Consider the following 18,072-nt stretch of genomic DNA (forward strand, 5'->3'; position numbering starts at 1 on the left):
AAGAAGAAGAAGAAGAAGAAGAAGAAGAAGAAGAAGAAGAAGAAGAAGAAGAAGAAGACAAAAGCAAAGATTGCTTAACAAGTTTTGGAACAGAGCTCAGTCTGGACTTTTTTGTCCACAAGAAATAGTCTTCATACAGGCTGGGAAATATCCATATTTATTTAAAGTGCACATTCATTGTACCATTTCTGTCTAGAGTAGCCTATAATCATCACATTTATTCTCAAAGACACAGTGTGTGCTTCACTTTTGCTATTGGTTATACAGATAAGGAAGAGACACACTGAGAAAATAAGCAGACAAAGATGGTAAATGTTGCTAGGAAACTAATTCCAAAAAGCATAAGGACTACTTACAGGGTAAGGCTGAATAACAGTAAGGAGGATGGATTCTTTGCAGCTCCTGTAAAAAAAGGACATGAGAGTGATGATTCATATTTTTATGCTCCTGAGTTAACAACATTTTCTGTCTAGTGGACAGAATTAAGATTTTACATCAGTATTTTTTATTACAACAATGCAGTACTGAGAAAAAAGACTGAATGAAAAAGCAGTCCTTTTCAGAAACATTTCTGGCTAAAGAGAGAAGTACACAGCATCTCCCCTTTCAGAGATTTTTCAGGGACAGCTCTGAAACAGGGTGATAGTTTGTCCATACTGAGTGATGGCAATGCTGACACTGGAAGCATTCACCCTAATTGGCTTTCCTTGTTCTTATATATAGCCAATTAGTGCTGTGAACCAATTCAGCATTGGTTGCCACTCCTACCGTTCAGTTCAAAAAAACCTGGCAGAAGAAACAGAAAGGTTGGGATGTGCCAAAGCAAGAGCACTAGAGAGAAAAACAGCAGCAAACAAAAAAATTGTGAAGGTAAACATTTCTGATTATAGGATCTTTTCATATATCATTTCAACTCCTGTCTGTACATCTTTCAGACCACATAGTAAAATGGACACCAATCTGCTATAACCCTGGTTTTGACTTTGAATGTCAAAATAAATATCAAGATGAACATTATTTTTGATGTTATTAAGGCTAATGGGTTTGGGACCTATTATGTGTAACTTTCTATTAGGAATCAATAGTGCCACACTTATGGAAAAACTAAGTGTTTCTAAAGTCAACATAAAAGCTGTAAACCTATGCAGAGTTTCCTGGAAATAAGCTGTGTCGAACAACTATGAGTCAACATACACACACACACACACACACACACACACACTATTAAAGTATGGATTACACACATGTAGACTAGTTAGAATTCCCAGATGTTTAAATATATATCTACCATAATTGCTGTGTGTGCTCTGAGAAATTAAACATAATGTGTTTTTCCATCCATTTTGAAGCTACCCCCTTAAAATGCATTGCTTGAAATCAGCGTCCCACAACTTAACAGGGATTTGCTTTACAAGCTTGTGGTAAAATAGAGCAAGGAGGCATCATGTTTTGGCATGGTGGTTTGGGCTTCTTGAACTCCATGCAAATTGTCCAGACATTGGAAAGAGCAGGAAGCACCAGGCATGTTAATGTTGAGCCTATTAGCAGCGGTAACCAATAAAAGTTGTGGCCTGTTTCTTCTAACAAAATTGGCTAAATGTGTTCTTTATAAGTGGAGTGATTTGCCACTAAGCATTTAATTACCTTTCCAGTGTTGGGGTCACACAAGGATGAGCTTAACCCTTCAAACCCTTTAAAATGCCCTAAGTATAATTTATGTTTCCTAAGGCTTCAGCCTTTAGTAAGGAAACAAAAATACTAAAATCACATGCTTAGCTTGAATGAGAGAGAGGAGTTTGAATGCAGGAAATCCCTATCTATCTAAGGAGGGGAAAAGAGAATGCAAAAATCTTCCAACAATTATGATCTACTTACTTATGTGAAACATATTAAATATTAGTTTTCTGACATTTTGAACCAGAATCAGTAGAACAGGAAACAGATAATAAAAACCCATGTTGAATTAATCAAGGCTTTTGACATAAAAATTGTTCAGAAGTGGTTTATATTATCAAGTGTCTCAGTAAAATACTCATAAATGCTTATTTATTTGCCAGGTAACCCTTCTCAAAGCCATTATTCATTTTATTACACTGATGGGCTATTTTTCTTTTTATCAGTTGGGGAAAAGTTAGTTACCACTTGATTGTGATGAACTTGGTTTTCTGTTGGCTCCCCTAATATCCAGTGAAATTAACTGCTTCTGAGATTCATAGCCTGGTTGAGTGAAGAGCAACTTATTTACCTGCTGGTGTTGTTCCTAAGAAGAAAATACAGCCTGACCTTGGTATTCACGGGGGATCCGTTCTGGACACACACACACACACACTCCAAAAATGCCAAAATCCACAGATGCTCAAGTCCCATTGACTCCAGAGGTTGTGTGGCCATGTAGCTGCACCACTTTTGGGGACAATGGAACTGACATCCTCCCTCCCTCCTTTCTACCTCCTTCCTAACTCCTTCCCCTTCCCTTCTCTTAATTCTTTTTAAAGGGGGGCATCTTGTTTATACTGTTGTATTTTAAATGTTGTAAGCTGCTTTGATTGTCTTGACAAAAAGCGGGATAGAAATAAAAGTTTTATTTATTATTTATTATTTATTATTTATTATTCTCCTCTGAGGCTTCTGCCCTGGGCTTGGGTTTGGGGCTGGAGACTGGATCCCCACTGTCTGGTGGGAGTCAGAGCAGGTGCTGGGCTTAAGTCTCGGAGCCTGGATGCTGGGCCTGGGGGTGGGGTGCTCTGAGACCCAAGCCCCAGCTCCCTCCAGCCTCCGCCTGTGAATCACCCCAAAGCCAAGCCTGAGACAGAAAACTCAGAGGGGGAGGAAGGGAGGGAAGGAGGGAGGGACGACTTCAGTCCCATTGTCCCCCATGGTGGTGTGGCTGGGTGCACACATCACCATTGGGGACAGTGTAGGCTTGCCGTCCATGGAAGCTCAAATCCGCAGATGGCAAGTCCACAGATATCGAGGTCCCACTGTAAATCTCTACTACAGCATTGTTGCTGTTCTTAGCTGCCCTCACGTTGAGCTTGATTCATAGGGACCCTGTGGATGTGACATCTCCAAGAACTCCTATCCTCTAACTCTCTGCTCAGGTCCTGCAGGCTCAGGCCCATGGTCTCCCTGATGAGTCTAGCCACCTAGCATGCAGTCTTCCTCTCTTTCTGCTGCCCTCCACTTTTCCCAGCATCATTGCCTTTTCTAATCTTTCCTTCTCGTGGTGTGTCCAAAGTACAACAAAATCTTTCACAGAATCATCTAATTCATTGATTCACCACAAGTCAAAGCATGCTTGATGGTACATAGTAACAACCATCATCAGCTGTTTTTGATATGATGAGTACACAATGGATCTTAAATCAGATTGCTACAAGGTCAAATGACACAAACTCATATATTGTCTCAGGAGGTAGCATTAATGTTCAGTTAGGCAACCATGCAGTACTCCATATTTCTCAAATCTGTGAAAAACCATCACATGATTAGTTGCACCACCTCGATTTTCCTGTTTTTCCAAACTATTACAGGTCCTTTGTTGACTGAGGTTTCAGAAATAGATATCATCCCTCAGTCAGTCAAAGTGGCAAACCTTTCAACAAATGTAATATCAGTAATATGATTTATTTCAGCAGCATAGCTCAAGAAGGCAAATGTCACTTAGGATGTATCTTTTACCGTCCAATGTCCGGACAAATATGCTATATTCCTTTGGGGATGGAGCCACATTTTAGTCTCAACAAAAGGCACAATATTCAGCACATAGGATAACTGTTGTCATAATTATACTCTTTGTCTAGCTAAGAAAGGATTAATAATTTTTGAATAACTAACAAAGTACTAATGAACAGCTTTTCCTTATTTATCAAGAATTCAGGCTAATTTAGACAGAAATTGTATGAAAATTTTGTAAGGGCACGGGAATTTCACTTGTCACCTACTTAACACTGCAACCCACTGTGACTGTATTTGACATTCCTACTCACTTCATAGAGATACTTAACATGCAAGAAACGTGGAATAAAAAGGTGAACAGAAGGATCAAATTACAGAACACTGCAAAGATCAAAGCAGTATTACTAAGCAATAACCATTTCAGAATGCACGAAGCATGGACATTTTAAGATGAAATTTCTCATTGACTTTGTCTGTGAACTTGTAGGCAGAGGTCTCACTACGTTTTGTTTATTTAGTGGAGGAAGTCTTGGAAGGAATATTCTTGGAGGGAAATGAACCATGGAAAGCCAGGTTTGAATCATATTCCTGATGAAGGAGCATTTGAGATATCAGTAAAGCAGGAGAGCTGAACTCAACAGTGAGCATTGTTTAGATACTCTAGAGAAAATGATCAGCTTCAGTGAGTAACGTACTGGGCAAGAATTAAATGTGTAAAGGGTAAAAAAGTGGAGACAGATAAACACACAAGAAAAAGATCACTGGGGAGATAACCGAACTCAGAGAATATTTCATAATACCAATACAGTATGACGCATTGTGCAGGAGCCATCTTTCTTTTCTCTTTTTACAATTCTAGCCATCTGTGACCAAACATCAGCAAAGAAAAAATAAAGGGAAAGCTTACTGTATTTTCAAGAGAGAATTCTCAATTCTTGTATAAGCTGTTTGCTAAAGCTCACCCATAACATATGTAAGTCCCTTCAGCAGCATAAAGCAGATTTGACCTTCCAGGCATTAGATGAAAAGATAAGGGCATGGGAAGAAATGAAATTATGTATCTAGAGATTATGGTAAAAACCCGGAATGAACCTCATTCTGTTCCTTGCTATTCATTCGGTAACCTAGTTATCTTGAACTCTATGCTTCCCAGCAATCTCTGTGCAAAGAAGAAATTGGCTAAAAGTGAAAATTGTATTTGAAAAATGCAGAGGCTAATAAATACTCAGTAGTGATTCTTTGAACAAAGAAACTAATTTTGACATGTTAAAATTTCACCCTCTGTAATGCCAAATAACCTAGTGAACTAAAATAATCTTTATTATTATAATAAAACCTAATCATTTTGAATTCACCTAGCATTTATCCATCTTGAATAAATAGCCTGTTGATATAAAGCTGATTTAGTTACTGTTGGATAAACACAGGCTTGAGATGAGGGTGCAATGAAAAAGAAAGAGGAGGGAGAAAAAGGGCACCCTAGGCTTGGCAAATAGGGAAAAGTGGCTGACTACAGAATCCTTAATATACATAAAAACCACAAAGCTCCAACAAAGAACTATGGGGAACAAATAACAGTACAATCCCTAATTGGCTTGAGCTTTAAACTGGAGTCTCTGATCCTAAAAATAAGGACATTTTACTACCTTCCCCTGAGATCTTCTGGGGCATCTTTATAGCCACTGTGGATACATGATTTAATAGGAATACATCTTTATGGAAGATGTTTTTACTCAAACTATTCTAAGACATTACCTTCTCTTTTCTACACATGTGCACTGTGAACCAGCCACAGCATTATTTAAATGGAAAACTTTCCTTAAATATAAGCAATTAAGTAGCTTAGGCACAACAACTACCCTGAAAGTCCATTCAGCTAATGTTTAAGACTAGTGCCTTTGAAAGCTGAAATTATTGATTTTGACATCCTAACCATAATCTGTTGTTATTGTTGTTGTTGTTGTGTGTCTTCAAGCTGTTTCCAATTAATAATAATAATAATAATAATAATAATAATAATACTGTTTATTTATAGCCCGCTTTTCCAGGGAGATCAAAGCGGGTTACAACAGAGGTACTAAACAATGTACAATTTACAACAGTATCTACATTATAAAATCTCAAACAATACATCAATATTTAAAAACAAGATAAAAATTACAAACATTAAAACCACAACAATAGCTAGCTCAAAAGTGCTAGTGTAACAGGGAGAGAGCAGATATCACAGCCTAGGGGAAAGCCTGTTGGAAGAGGTAGGTCTTCAGCTTCTTCCTAAACAGGCCAAGGGAGGTAACCGAGCGGAGCTCGCCGGGAAGAGAGTTCCAAAGCTGCGGGGCCGAGTTGGAAAACACCCTTTGTGCAGTCACGGTGTACTTTGTATCAGGAACCCTCAACAATTGCTTCCCGGCCGATCTGAGAGCGCGGGGCGGATTATATGGGGAGAGGCGGTCCTCCAAGTACCCTGGGCCCAAGCCATTTAGGGCTTTATAGGTAATAACCAACACCTTGTATTGGGCTCGGAAGCAAATGGGTAGCCAATGAAGATTTTGCAGAATAGGTGTTATGTGGCTAGTCCTGGGGCATCCAGTGACTAACCTAGCTGCCATATTCTGCACTAATTGAAGCTTCCGGGTTTGGTACAAGGGTTGCCCCATGTAGAGCACGTTACAGAAATCCAACCGAGAGGTCACCAGAGCATGTACCACCGTTTCAAGATCCCCCCGGCCTAGGAAGAGTTGCAGCTGGTGTATCAGCCAAAGCTGATAACAAGTGCTCCTGATTGTCGCATCCACCTGAGATGTAAGGTGGAGCGACGAGTTCAGAAGCACCCCCAGACTGTGAACTGAGTCCTTCAGGGGAAGCATGACCCCATTTAGGACAGGTGGACAAATCTCCATTCCCGGGCCAGGGGAACCTATCACGAGTACAGTGGTGCCTCGGGTTACGAAAGTAATTCGTTCCGCGGCCGCTTTCGTAACCCGAAAAGCCTTCGTAAGCCGAATTGCCATAGGCGCTAATGGGGAAAAGCCGCGATTCCGTGCGAAAAAGCAGAAAAAAGCACCAAAAGTTTTTTCGTAACCCGAAAAAACATTCGTAACCCGGAACAATAATTCCCTATGGGATTTTTTCGTATCCCGAAAATTTCGTAACCTGGGTATTTCGTATCCCGAGGTACCACTGTACTTCCGTTTTCTCTGGATTCAAGCAGAGTCTGTTTTCCCTCATCCAGCCCATTACTGACTCCAGACAGGCATCTAGAGGAGAGATGCCATCCCTGGTCACTGCATCAGTCGGAGACACAGAGAAACATATTTGGGTGTCATCAGCATACTGATAACACTGCGCCCCGTGTCTCCGGATGATCTCTCCCAGCGGTTTCATGTAAATGTTAAATAGCATGGGGGACAGAATGGCTCATTGAGGGACACCAGATGTAAGGGCCCTCTTATCGGAGCACACGTCCCCCAGCTACACCATCTGGAATCTGCCCGAGAGGTAGGAACGGAACCACTGGAGCGCAGTGCCCCCGATACCTAACTCCCTCAGGCGTTCCAGAAGAATACCATGGTCAATGGTATCGAAAGCCGCTGAGATGTCTAAGAGCACTAACAGGGACACGCTACCCCTATCCATGCCCAGGGCGACTGTGGGAGCTTTCTTTACAAAATTTATTCAGAGGTGATGTTTGCCTCCCTGAGGCTGAGTGTGACTTACCCAAGGTCAACCAGTGGATTTCCATGGCTGAGTGGGGAATCTGAACTCTGGTCTCCAGAGCTGTACAGTTGGCCCTTCTTATACACAGATTTTTTATACATGGATTCAAGCATCCACGGTTTGAAAATGTTAAAATATATATATAAATTTCAAATATCAAACCTTGATTTTTCCAATTTTTGTAAGGGGCACCATTTTGCTATGTCATTATATTTAAAGGGACTTGAGCACCCACGGATTTTGAGCACGCAGCATATAACAAGGGTCCACTGTAGTCCAGTGCTCAACCCACACGTAATAGGGCTCGGGAGCGTGTTGTTGGTGCACGCTCCCAAGCCCTACTATCGCCACCAGGACGTTGCTTCCTGGTGGTGTGTATTGGGCCTTAGCTAGAGAAGATCCACCCAATCAACTGCTGAATAGTCAGTCAGTCAGTCAACACTTATGAATTCTTGGGTCTTCTCTAGCAGGGATTTAGAACAACATAAATGAAACACATTCTAATGTGTAAAGCAAAAGTGACTAAGGGGCAAAACAGATGGTGGGTAAGGAGTGGCTTAACAACACCCTTTTGAGAGATGGATTGGGGCCATGAAAACCTCCACTGCAACCCCAATCTGGCATTTTTCCAAGCCAAAAAGAAGTGGCAAAATGCCCAGAAAAAGGACGCTCTTGCTGTTGTGGTGGCACTTTTTGGTGTGCCTTTTGGCATGTGAATGCTGCATGAAAGGAGTGCCACAATACCAGCTGCCATGTGGTCAGGAGGGTGGTGTGACACTGGCATTAGGGTGGCATCAGGGTGAGCGTCGTCCAAATACTATGCCACCATGCCATCCTGATGCTAGCACTTACTGCTGGTCTGTACAGTCTCTAAGACTAAATAGGTGACCAAAATGGCTGGCCACATGCCTAGTCAATTGAAAGGCACAGTGATACATGCCTTAATTATTGCTGCATTTAGACATTATTCAGAAACTTTAGTGTGTCCAACATATAGTGATGGGAATCCTGACTACAGCTAGTTATAGGGATCAAATAACTCCCTTGCCAAAACAGTTTCATTGGCTAGTGGTTCATTTATGAAAACTATTCCAAGTCCTGGCTATGACCTATAAGGCCTGTCTTAGGTCCAGCCTATCCCTATACGAGCCTGCCTGAATATTAAGAACTTTAAGCGAGGGGTTTCTCATGGACCCATCATTGTCATAGGTCTGCCTGATGAAGACACAAGAGGCAGCTTTCTTAGTAGCTGCTCCCAGTCAGTGGAATTCCCTCCCATAGGAACCAAACTGACCTCTTCTCTACTCTCATTTTGCCAGCTGATAAGAACCTATTATTATTATTATTATTATTATTATTATTATTATTATTGCTGCAGGTATTTGGCTATTAATTGGTTGTGCAGATAGGTTTCTCTAACTGGTTTTGCGTCTCATATTTTTGTCATGTTTTCATGAGTTGATATTGATGAAATAATTTAAATTAAATTATAGGTGTTTCAACATAACAGGTTTTTTTTTTTTTACTGTTTTATCATTCGTCTTTAGTTGTGTTTTGTTTCAATCTTGTTGTAAGCTCACACAGGAGATTGATTGAATGAATGAATGAATGAATGAAATGACCCGGAAAGCTGGCAGAAGACAGGAGCAAACCTATGGCACTTGAAAGAAGGAATGCAAAGGGGCATAATAAATTTTACATGCCAGTTTCAGAGAACAAAGGGAGCTATCTAACGTCCCAAGGTTCAGAGAGAATGTCACTGTGATGGCTGGGTCTCCAATCACCTGAGAACTTCTCCTGAACTACAAAGGGTTAATCTGGGAGGAGGTGCATGCTAATGAGAGATGACATCACATGCTAATGAGCTGTGACATCATAGCTGATGTAAGGTCTAACTGACCAATCAGAGAGTAGGACCGCGAGATTCAAGAACTTTCTATGGGAAATCTTTAAAAGGACTGGTGCAGCCATGCGGTCTTTTGTCTCTCCCTTGAAACTCTCCTGAGGGGGAAACCAGATGCTGTCTCTTTGAGTCTGGGAGACACAGACTCAAGGGAATGCAGGTCGAGAGGCCAGGGGGCCCTCCCTGCATCCAGGAACTCAAAAGGACTACAAATCCCATCTTCTGTGAGTAGTTAGGAATGTGTTAGCTAGTGCGTTTAGGCCTTTTGTTATTTTCAACAATGGCTTGCCTGGAATGAATTCTGTAACTATGTTCTTTGACCTGCAAGGCAAAGGGGCTTTGCAAGAGTGTTATAAATTCTTTCTACCCTATTCTATCCCTTTTTAAAATAAACTTCTTTCTTAAAAGCATCTGCTGTCTCTATACTCCTATACACGTGCCTAGACTCGGCTATTGAAACTAGATCTCTCTCTCTCTCTATTCCTCACAAGTCTCAGTGTGTGTGGGGAAGGAATTAATTCACTGAGTGGTGGCAGCGCGGCTTTAGGACCTCAAGGGGTCTCATTCCGCTCAACAGGGAGCGAGAATGGAGATCTAAGAGATCCTAGAGGGAAAAGTGTGACAAGAGGGGACTCCCTGGGAGTAAAGGGCCACGTACAGGGCGCCAAGGGCTCCAGGGAAAGGCCCCCAAGTCACCACAGTCACATACCACCTTGTGCAGATAGTAAAGATTTCCAGCAGAATTGGGGTAATCATCTTGACTTTCTACGCTTTCATGTAGCTATTTGGTACAACAGACCTCCCTCTCCTCTCTGGGTCTTTTAGGAGGGAGTTTACAGGCAAAATATATGATTTAGCATTACAAGGGAGAAGTGTCAGAACAGTCCTAGCCATATAAGTAAAAAGTTATGGATCAGAATGCTGCCTCCTTTATGTATATTTTTAATACAACCTTCTCTTCTGTCATGCCAGAATCCATTTTCAAAATCCTTTCATGCAATGACAAATATCTGCCCTGAAGTCAAATCTTATTGTGCACGCTTCCATTTTGTAGGTCGACAGTACCTGCATCATTACAGAAAAGGAAAGAAAACTTCACAGCCAGGAGAGAAGGGGCTTATTTTAAGGAGAAAAGACATGAGTAATTTTTTAGGTCTCAAATTGATAATCCCTTTCTATGATTTGCTAGGATTTTCTAAGTTTTATACTTTCCTGAAGCTCCTTTAAAGAATGAGGGTCAGGATAAGACAAGGTAATTTCACTTCCCAAATGACCAAAAGGTCAACTGATTGGAAGAAGGAGGACTCTAAAAATGCAATATCTCTGCTTTCTCTGCCATAGAGGAAACTGTGTTAAAAACAGAAAGAATTTTGGTTCCCCATTTTATTTTGAGAATATAGCCAACCAAATGTACAAGCCAGTTGAGACAGAGTACTTAGGTTATAAGTAACATCACAACAAAAGGGTCTGTTACTGTTCCCACATCACCACTGTCCAGTGACACTAAGAAAGGTTAACAGATGGCACATCATCACTGAGTCCAGCATTTTCTTGCCCCCCACACTGTTAGTGGGGGCCACTGTTTACAGGAGGGGGGGGGGGAGAATCCTGAATCACCCCATCTCTTTTGAAATCAGAAAAGGATAGGCTAGGTGAACCTTCAAAGACCCTGAATGTGAAAGCCATTGTAGGAAATAGCCCCGCACGCAGGTGAGCAGGTAGGAATTGCAGAGGGGCCCCAGTCTGCCAGACCGAGGAGCAGTTGAGGAGACCTCCCCCCCCCCAAGCACAGAACAAAGAGATTCAAGGCTTGGGATAAACACAGATCCTGATATATCCTCTCTGGCTTGGAAGTGCCCATTTAATTGCCATCCTTTCACACCCCAGTGTTGTCACGTTGGAAAACCTATCAAAGGAACTCATACCTATTTCAAAGAACTTCAAGACCCTTTTAGTCATATCAAATCCCTTGCCTCTGTCCCAAGGCAGGACTTTCTGGGTATAAATGTTAGGGATATTTTGCCCATTCTTGGACTCAATTCAGTTGCATGCCGGATCTATGCTGGTTTGCTAGGCTAAGCACTTCTATCGCTACCTCACTTTGCAATGGGAGCATTAGAGCCTGTCCTTCATATCAAGGATGTTCCTATGATTTGTCAAGTTCCATTCAGGTGCAGTGTCTCCTTAATATTGCCTCGTATCTGTTCCAGTCTCACCTCTTCCCTAGTTCTTGATGTGTGGTGCATGTGTGTGTGTGTGTTAATCCCTCTTTAAATAAAACTCAGTTTAATTGAAGTCTGCCTCTAAAGTTCTGTGTATTCTTGGATCTAGTATACACTGGGATAAAATTCAAGAGGCTACATGACCCAGCCTCCAATGCTCTACATTTGAGTCTAAACTAATTCTCTAATTTACAACTGTCTGGGATGGTCATTTTTGGACACGTATTTACTCTAAGGTAACACCACTCCATTCTTTAATGTTTTGAAGAGTTGGGAGGATGCTGAAAGTGGATGACATCGTATCATATGCTTCCTTTTCCAAATGTGACTGAGATATGGGGAACAGAATGCATGGGAGGAAGTCATACCTATCATGTGAGGTAGAGAGACAAAGCAGACCAGTGGCAAAGAGCAGCCTCTGGCTGCTCCAACTGCAATTGGGCTGCAATCGGCCCGGGACCATGGTGACCGCACAACCCCCTCTCAAAGTGGGCCACCATCATGGTCCCAAATGAGCCACTCACAGTTTTTGACCACTCCTTTTGCTGGTGGCTTTGGGCTGCCTTAGGCGGCCTCAGAATCGCTTCCGGCTGCTCCATGGGAAGTTCCTCCTTTTGGCCTGTCTGCTTTGGGCTATAGTTAGGGCCTTAGGTTAGGCCATAATTGCAAACCATGAGTGCATCAACTCCACTAAGAAGATTATTGCACAGTTCTTAAATAGTGGGATAAAAGCAAGACTGAAATTGTAAACACAGGAACTTATCGCACGATCTTGTGGCTAGGCAGTAGGTATCTAGTAGTCAATCTATGCTTCTGCTGCTGCTTTTAATGTATGGGAAAATCCCATGAATAGCTGTCAATTACGCAGTTAACCTGTTGTTGAAGTATATGCCATAGGTCATTCAGGGGTAATTCAGAGAGAAGGGGATTTCAACCAGTTTCACTGCACACAGACTATTCCCCATGAAAGCAAGGCTACTGATTGCTGAAGAGACAACCATTTCATCTGGGGCAGGAGAATGGGATTTAAATGGGGTTCACTGCATACACCCTACCCCATTCCCAATAAAGGCAAGACTACCTTACTTAATTTCAGATAGCTGACAAGTAAATGGAACAGTAGTGCGATAAGATGCATCAGTAACCTGTTATCAATTCACAATTGCATGGTAATGTGAAAAAATTGTTGCTGTTTCAGGTGTTTAAAAAGCCACAACAGTACTGGGAGGGAAGCTTTGTGCTATAATCTCCTAAGTCAGTGGATTTGAGGAGCCAGCAAATGTAAACTAATGAATATGTTAGCACAACCATAGTGTCTTACTCTTTCCACCAAGGCAGCTTATAGGCAGAAGGCCTGAGCTATACAATTCCAAAAGGGCAAGAAGGGAGGCTCTGCATAAACAGCACAGACAAATCAGATGACTAGGAGCCAAATGAGGGATTCTTCTAGCCCTACACAAGAACTGTCCTGGGTTTGGCTCACTAGAGAAAAAGTGCTAACCAATCTCTTCCTTTGAACTGAATTGCCCCAGTACACTGTTGGCTTTCCCTGGAATCTGACCACCAGCTTGTCTGGACTATGCTGTTTTCTTCTGATCCAGTAATACTTCCTTTCATGGTTAGATCTGGATATTGCTTTTAGCATCTCACAGATGTAAGGGACACATGCTTCTTGCCTTGAGCCAAACGGCATACAGCTCTTTCTTTTCCTCTCTCAGCTTCACTAATTAAACTATTTCCTTTTCTTTTTTTCTCTATTAATTAAAAAGTGGTTCTTTTGGAAAACTATTCTAACCTTAGGTTATTGGATTTCTACTTGTAAAAAATAATCATACGTTTATTTTGCTATAAAAATTATCCCTTTTTACATTGGATAATACCTTACAAATTCTAAGGTTAGTTACCATTTCAGGGGTATCTGTGAAGGACATACGGCATAACAAATTACAAAATCCACCCTGTGGTGATATTTTTATTGGGCCAACCAAACCGCATAAAATACATCATGCTAGTTTTCAAAGCTTCATAGGATTCTTCTTCAGGCAAAGAAAGTAAAATAGCATTAGGCGAAAGAAAGCAACAGTCATGGTGTCTATATTCTGGATGTTACATTCTGGATGTGTTAATAGATAGAAAGTGACATCCTTCTTCCCACTGTAAACTAAGGGGAAACACAAGCCATAAAAAAAATTATATTAGGAAAGTCTATGTATTCTCAGTATAGAGGTTACCTTGAATGAGAGAGCAAGCAAAGTTTACTTGAAGGCAAATTTGTTCCTTTACCTGGTGCTGGAGGGACTGAACCCATGGAAAAAAATCACTGGTAAATGTTGCTGGACTGTTGGGGAAGTACGCATGTGTGAAAGCCTGGCGCGCGTCCTCATTGGCACGCTTCCTCATCGTCAAGGAATTGTCGGCTCCATCTAGCGTCAGTGAATCATTCAGGGAGAGGGAATTTCCTCTGAACGTAAAGTTTCCATTCTCTTTCCACAGACCCTCCACCCACACCATCTCTTCAGTGTTTTAAAGGTACACAGATGAATGCCACGGTCCATAGGTGTTTGGGGAGCAGTGGTGTAAACCCCCTTTAAGATCTTACTTGATGTGGCCCACACACCCCGCATCCCCCTTGTGAGGCCCCTGTGCATGTATGTTCACACACACACACATATATATAGGGCATGGTTTCCAGACCCCTCCACCAAAATGGTGAAGTGTCTAGAAAGCATGCCCTATGAGGAGAGACTTAGGGAGCTAGGAATGTTTAGCCCAGACAAGAGAAGGTTAAGAGATGATATGACAGCCCTGTTTAAGTATTTGAGGGGATATCATATTGAGGATGGATGCAAACTACAGGAAAAGAGGTTCCACCTCAACATTACGTAAAACATCCTGACAGTAAGAGCTGTTTGACAGTGGAACACACTCCCTTGGAAAGTGGTGGAGTTTCTTTCTTTGGAGGTCTTTAAATAGAGGCAGGATGGCCATCTGTCGGGGGTGCTTTGACTGTGAGTTCCTGCATGAGATTGGACTGGATGGCCTTTGTGATCTCTTCCAACTCTATGATTCTATATTTGGCAATGAAGAAGAACATACCTGAGTAGAAACAAAATAGTCTGAATCTAATTATTAGTCTCAAGTACAGTAGACCAGATGACTCAATGGGAGCTTTGTAAATTAGGACTAACAACTGGACATAGACCAACAATTACAGTACAAGGAAGCCTTAAAAGGAGAATTAAAATTGTTGGGATTTTGTTTTTAAATCTCATACATATGGGCAATTTTATTCAAAGTACTAATAATGAAACTTATCATTTGAAGGTAAAAGGTTTAACATGATTCAAAGCAGGCCACATCACAACACTTCTTTTATGCACAGGGACAAAGTCCAGTAGGATGCATGCTTGGTTTTGATAAAGAACATTAATACTTTCAGTGCTACAGAAATTGCTTGCTCAGACTGTTGTTTGTTCACATTGTTGTTTGTCTAGACTGTTACAAGCAATAAACTAACCAAGAAGCAAATGCTGTATATGATAACTTGGGATATCCACCATAAACACATGCCTAAAACTAAATGTCAGACTGGTGCTTAAAGACTAGTAAGGCATGACTGTTTTCCTCTGGCCTGCCCCACCCCATTAAAAACCTGATTGAGAGGGTTTCCCAGTTCATCAGAACATGGGGGCTTGCAAGGGGAAGGGGGACTGTGTCCTTGTAGTGACACTGATGGGAGCATTCTCTCAGGGAAACAAGCCTATTGCATATTGGCCATTATGTCCTCAGAAGAGGCATTTAGGACCACACCTTTAATGTGTGGTTGATAGTGTACATCAATTAGGAATGCTATTATTATTATTATTATTATTACCCACCTCTCTCTAAGGCTCAAAGTTGGATATAACATAGATTAAAATACAATATAAAACTAAGCATGTAAAACCATTTAAACACATAGGTTAAAATGCATAAACATAAGATTAAGACAACCACTACACATTAAAATTGTCCAGACACACTTTTAACAGATAGCAGTTCATAATTCATAGATTAAGATTGACTGGGTAGGCCTGCCAGAAGAAATAGTTTTTTTAATGCTGTTTTAAATTTAGACAGCATGTTTAGTTGTCAACTCTCTCCTGCCAGGTCATTCCACAGACTAGGGGCGGCTGAAGAAAATGTCCTCTGGCTGACAGTTGGCATCTTAGTCCTGGCTGATTGGAGTAAATGTCCGCCAGAGAACCTGAGTGTATGGGGCATATTATATAGGAAGAAGCAATCTTGGAGATAACCTGGACCCAAACCATGTAGGGCTTTAAAGGTAATAATCAACACTTTGTACTTTGCCCAAAAACTAACTTGCAGCCTAATCCATGAGCTATAGTTATGTACATCAAAACACATTTGATTTTTCAAATCCTTTGATGGCTATTTAAGAAAATCCTAGCCCTTTTCTCAAAATATATCTTTCTTCAGATTTGCTTTGCCCTTGCTGAATAGTTATAAGACTGCAAGCTATATCTTAGTCGAAAGAGGCTAAACACAAATCAGTGTATATAAGGTCACTCTACTACCTTCCAGTATTTTTAAGTTTTCAAACAATTTTACGCAGTCAAAAGAAATAACAGCCTTTCAACACCACTTGAAGCCTCATATATTGAGCAACAAGCACAATTAGTGTCAAATGAATTCATGGTAACGATTAAAATGGAGACTCCAGACTGCATGAGAAAACAAAGCAAAGAACCATTGGGATATATGTTAAATGATATGACAATTTGTCATGGAGGGCTTTAATTCACTTTTTTTGGTATGGAATAAACTTGGCAGTACAGAGCTTCAAATGAGGAATTGAAATGTTCTCAATTGTACCATATTAGCAATTACAATATTTTGTGGAATGCTATAGAATGGGAAAATGGCTTAGAACAGTAAATTAGTCTCAGAGAGACTATTTCCTTTTAAAAAAAATCCTCAACAAAACTGTACTTCCAGTGTTCAAACAGACAGAGCTATAATCCAAGGAAGCCGGGGTCATGAACCAGGAGGGGTCAAGCATCTTATGCACTGTGCCATTGTGGGAGCTCTGATATAGGAAGAACTAGTAGTCTTTATCATTGCTGCTTTTATGAGCTACCGTACCCAGCTAGAGGTCAGAAAGTTGCATTACAGCTTTTCATTCCACACCAGCTGATCTGGGATCCAATGGGCTCTTAGGTAACTGCTATCTCCCCAGGTTTGAGCACATTGAGCAGCTGCTTCTCTGCCAGGCTTGGTCCCCCTTCTATGAGGCTGCTGCATTTTCTAACCTGACCTGTCTGTTTATATTGCAAAGTCACAGGTTGGAAGTCTCACTGTTTGGCCTACAACTCCTATCAGCCCACCAGCCAGGATAACCAGGAGTACTCCTGAGGTATTCCAGAAGATGTGGTCGTGGTCCCAAAGAGTAACCTTTGTAAGGTTTGTGCTGAGGTGGGCAGAGGCTTGCCTAGGCTCTCCTGTGGACGGTTGGATTTCTTGTGTTTCTGGTTGTTGCAGTTGTTATGTGCTTCATGTTGATTCTGACTTATGGTGGTCATATCACAGATTTCTTGACACCATTTATTCAGAGAAGGTTTGCTATTCCTTTCCTCTGAAGCTGAGAGAGTGTGACTTGGGTTTCTATGGATGACTGGGTTTCTATGGCTGGGTGGGTAATTGAACCCTGATATCCCAGAGTCGTTGTTTCACAATCTAAACACTGCACTTTGCACTTTATCAACAACAAACAAGCTTCTCTTCTGTTAGATAAGGGTGTATACATTCTTAATCTGTAGCACTGTGGCCCACTGTCTGGTTTGATTCCAGGAGCCAAAATCCATGGATGCTCATGTCCAATTAAATACAATGGCATAGTAAAATGGTGTTCCTTACATCAAATGGCAAAATCAAGCTTTGCTTTTTGGAATTTATTTATTTTTCTTCAAAATTTCAAGTTGTGGATGCTTGAATCCATGTATAAAGAAACTGTGGATATGGAGGGCCAACTGTAATATGCATTTGTATATACAAGGCATCCTTGTCTGTGGCTCATTGTGTGCAACATAAATCAGCATGACCTCCTAGCCACTGTTTTGCATCTGATTCATAAACCACTATTATATTCTTGGTACTGGTTGATGAACGTTCCACCAAGCTAAATCCCAAAGGCTGCCCTCACTTGCCTCTTCTCAACCATCCTCTAGCCTCTTTCACTGATAAACAGTATATGAAATGTGATTGCTTGCAGCTCTTACCCTACTGAGCCATGACAAAATCCCTGGTAAATTATATAACTGGAAATAAATTTACATTCATGGAAAAGCTTTCCATGGAAGAATGAAAAGCTCTTAAGGAAAAAATGTTCATGACCTGCTATGCTACGATATTACATTCTCAACCTGATATTAGTATTGGGCGACTGCAAACAACAGGCTGTTCCTAACAGTAGAAAGTTATGAGTGAACAGGCCAGTACTGCATTTCTCTGTAGTCTGATAATGTCTTTGACTTGTCTTTACCTAGATATGTT

General features: G+C 41.2%; 1 protein-coding gene across 1 annotated transcript in view; it reads right to left on the reverse strand.

Annotated features, from left to right (window-relative positions):
* FRMPD4 (FERM and PDZ domain containing 4) overlaps nt 1-18,072 on the reverse strand; it is a 262,955-nt gene that overhangs the window by 45,605 nt on the left and 199,278 nt on the right. Inside the window, 1 exon segment of the mRNA XM_042460879.1 lies at nt 357-402. Within this exon segment, the coding sequence (XP_042316813.1) occupies nt 357-402 (46 nt within the window).

This window comes from Sceloporus undulatus, chromosome 3 (genome assembly GCF_019175285.1).
Source record: "Sceloporus undulatus isolate JIND9_A2432 ecotype Alabama chromosome 3, SceUnd_v1.1, whole genome shotgun sequence".
NCBI lineage: Eukaryota > Metazoa > Chordata > Lepidosauria > Squamata > Phrynosomatidae > Sceloporus > Sceloporus undulatus.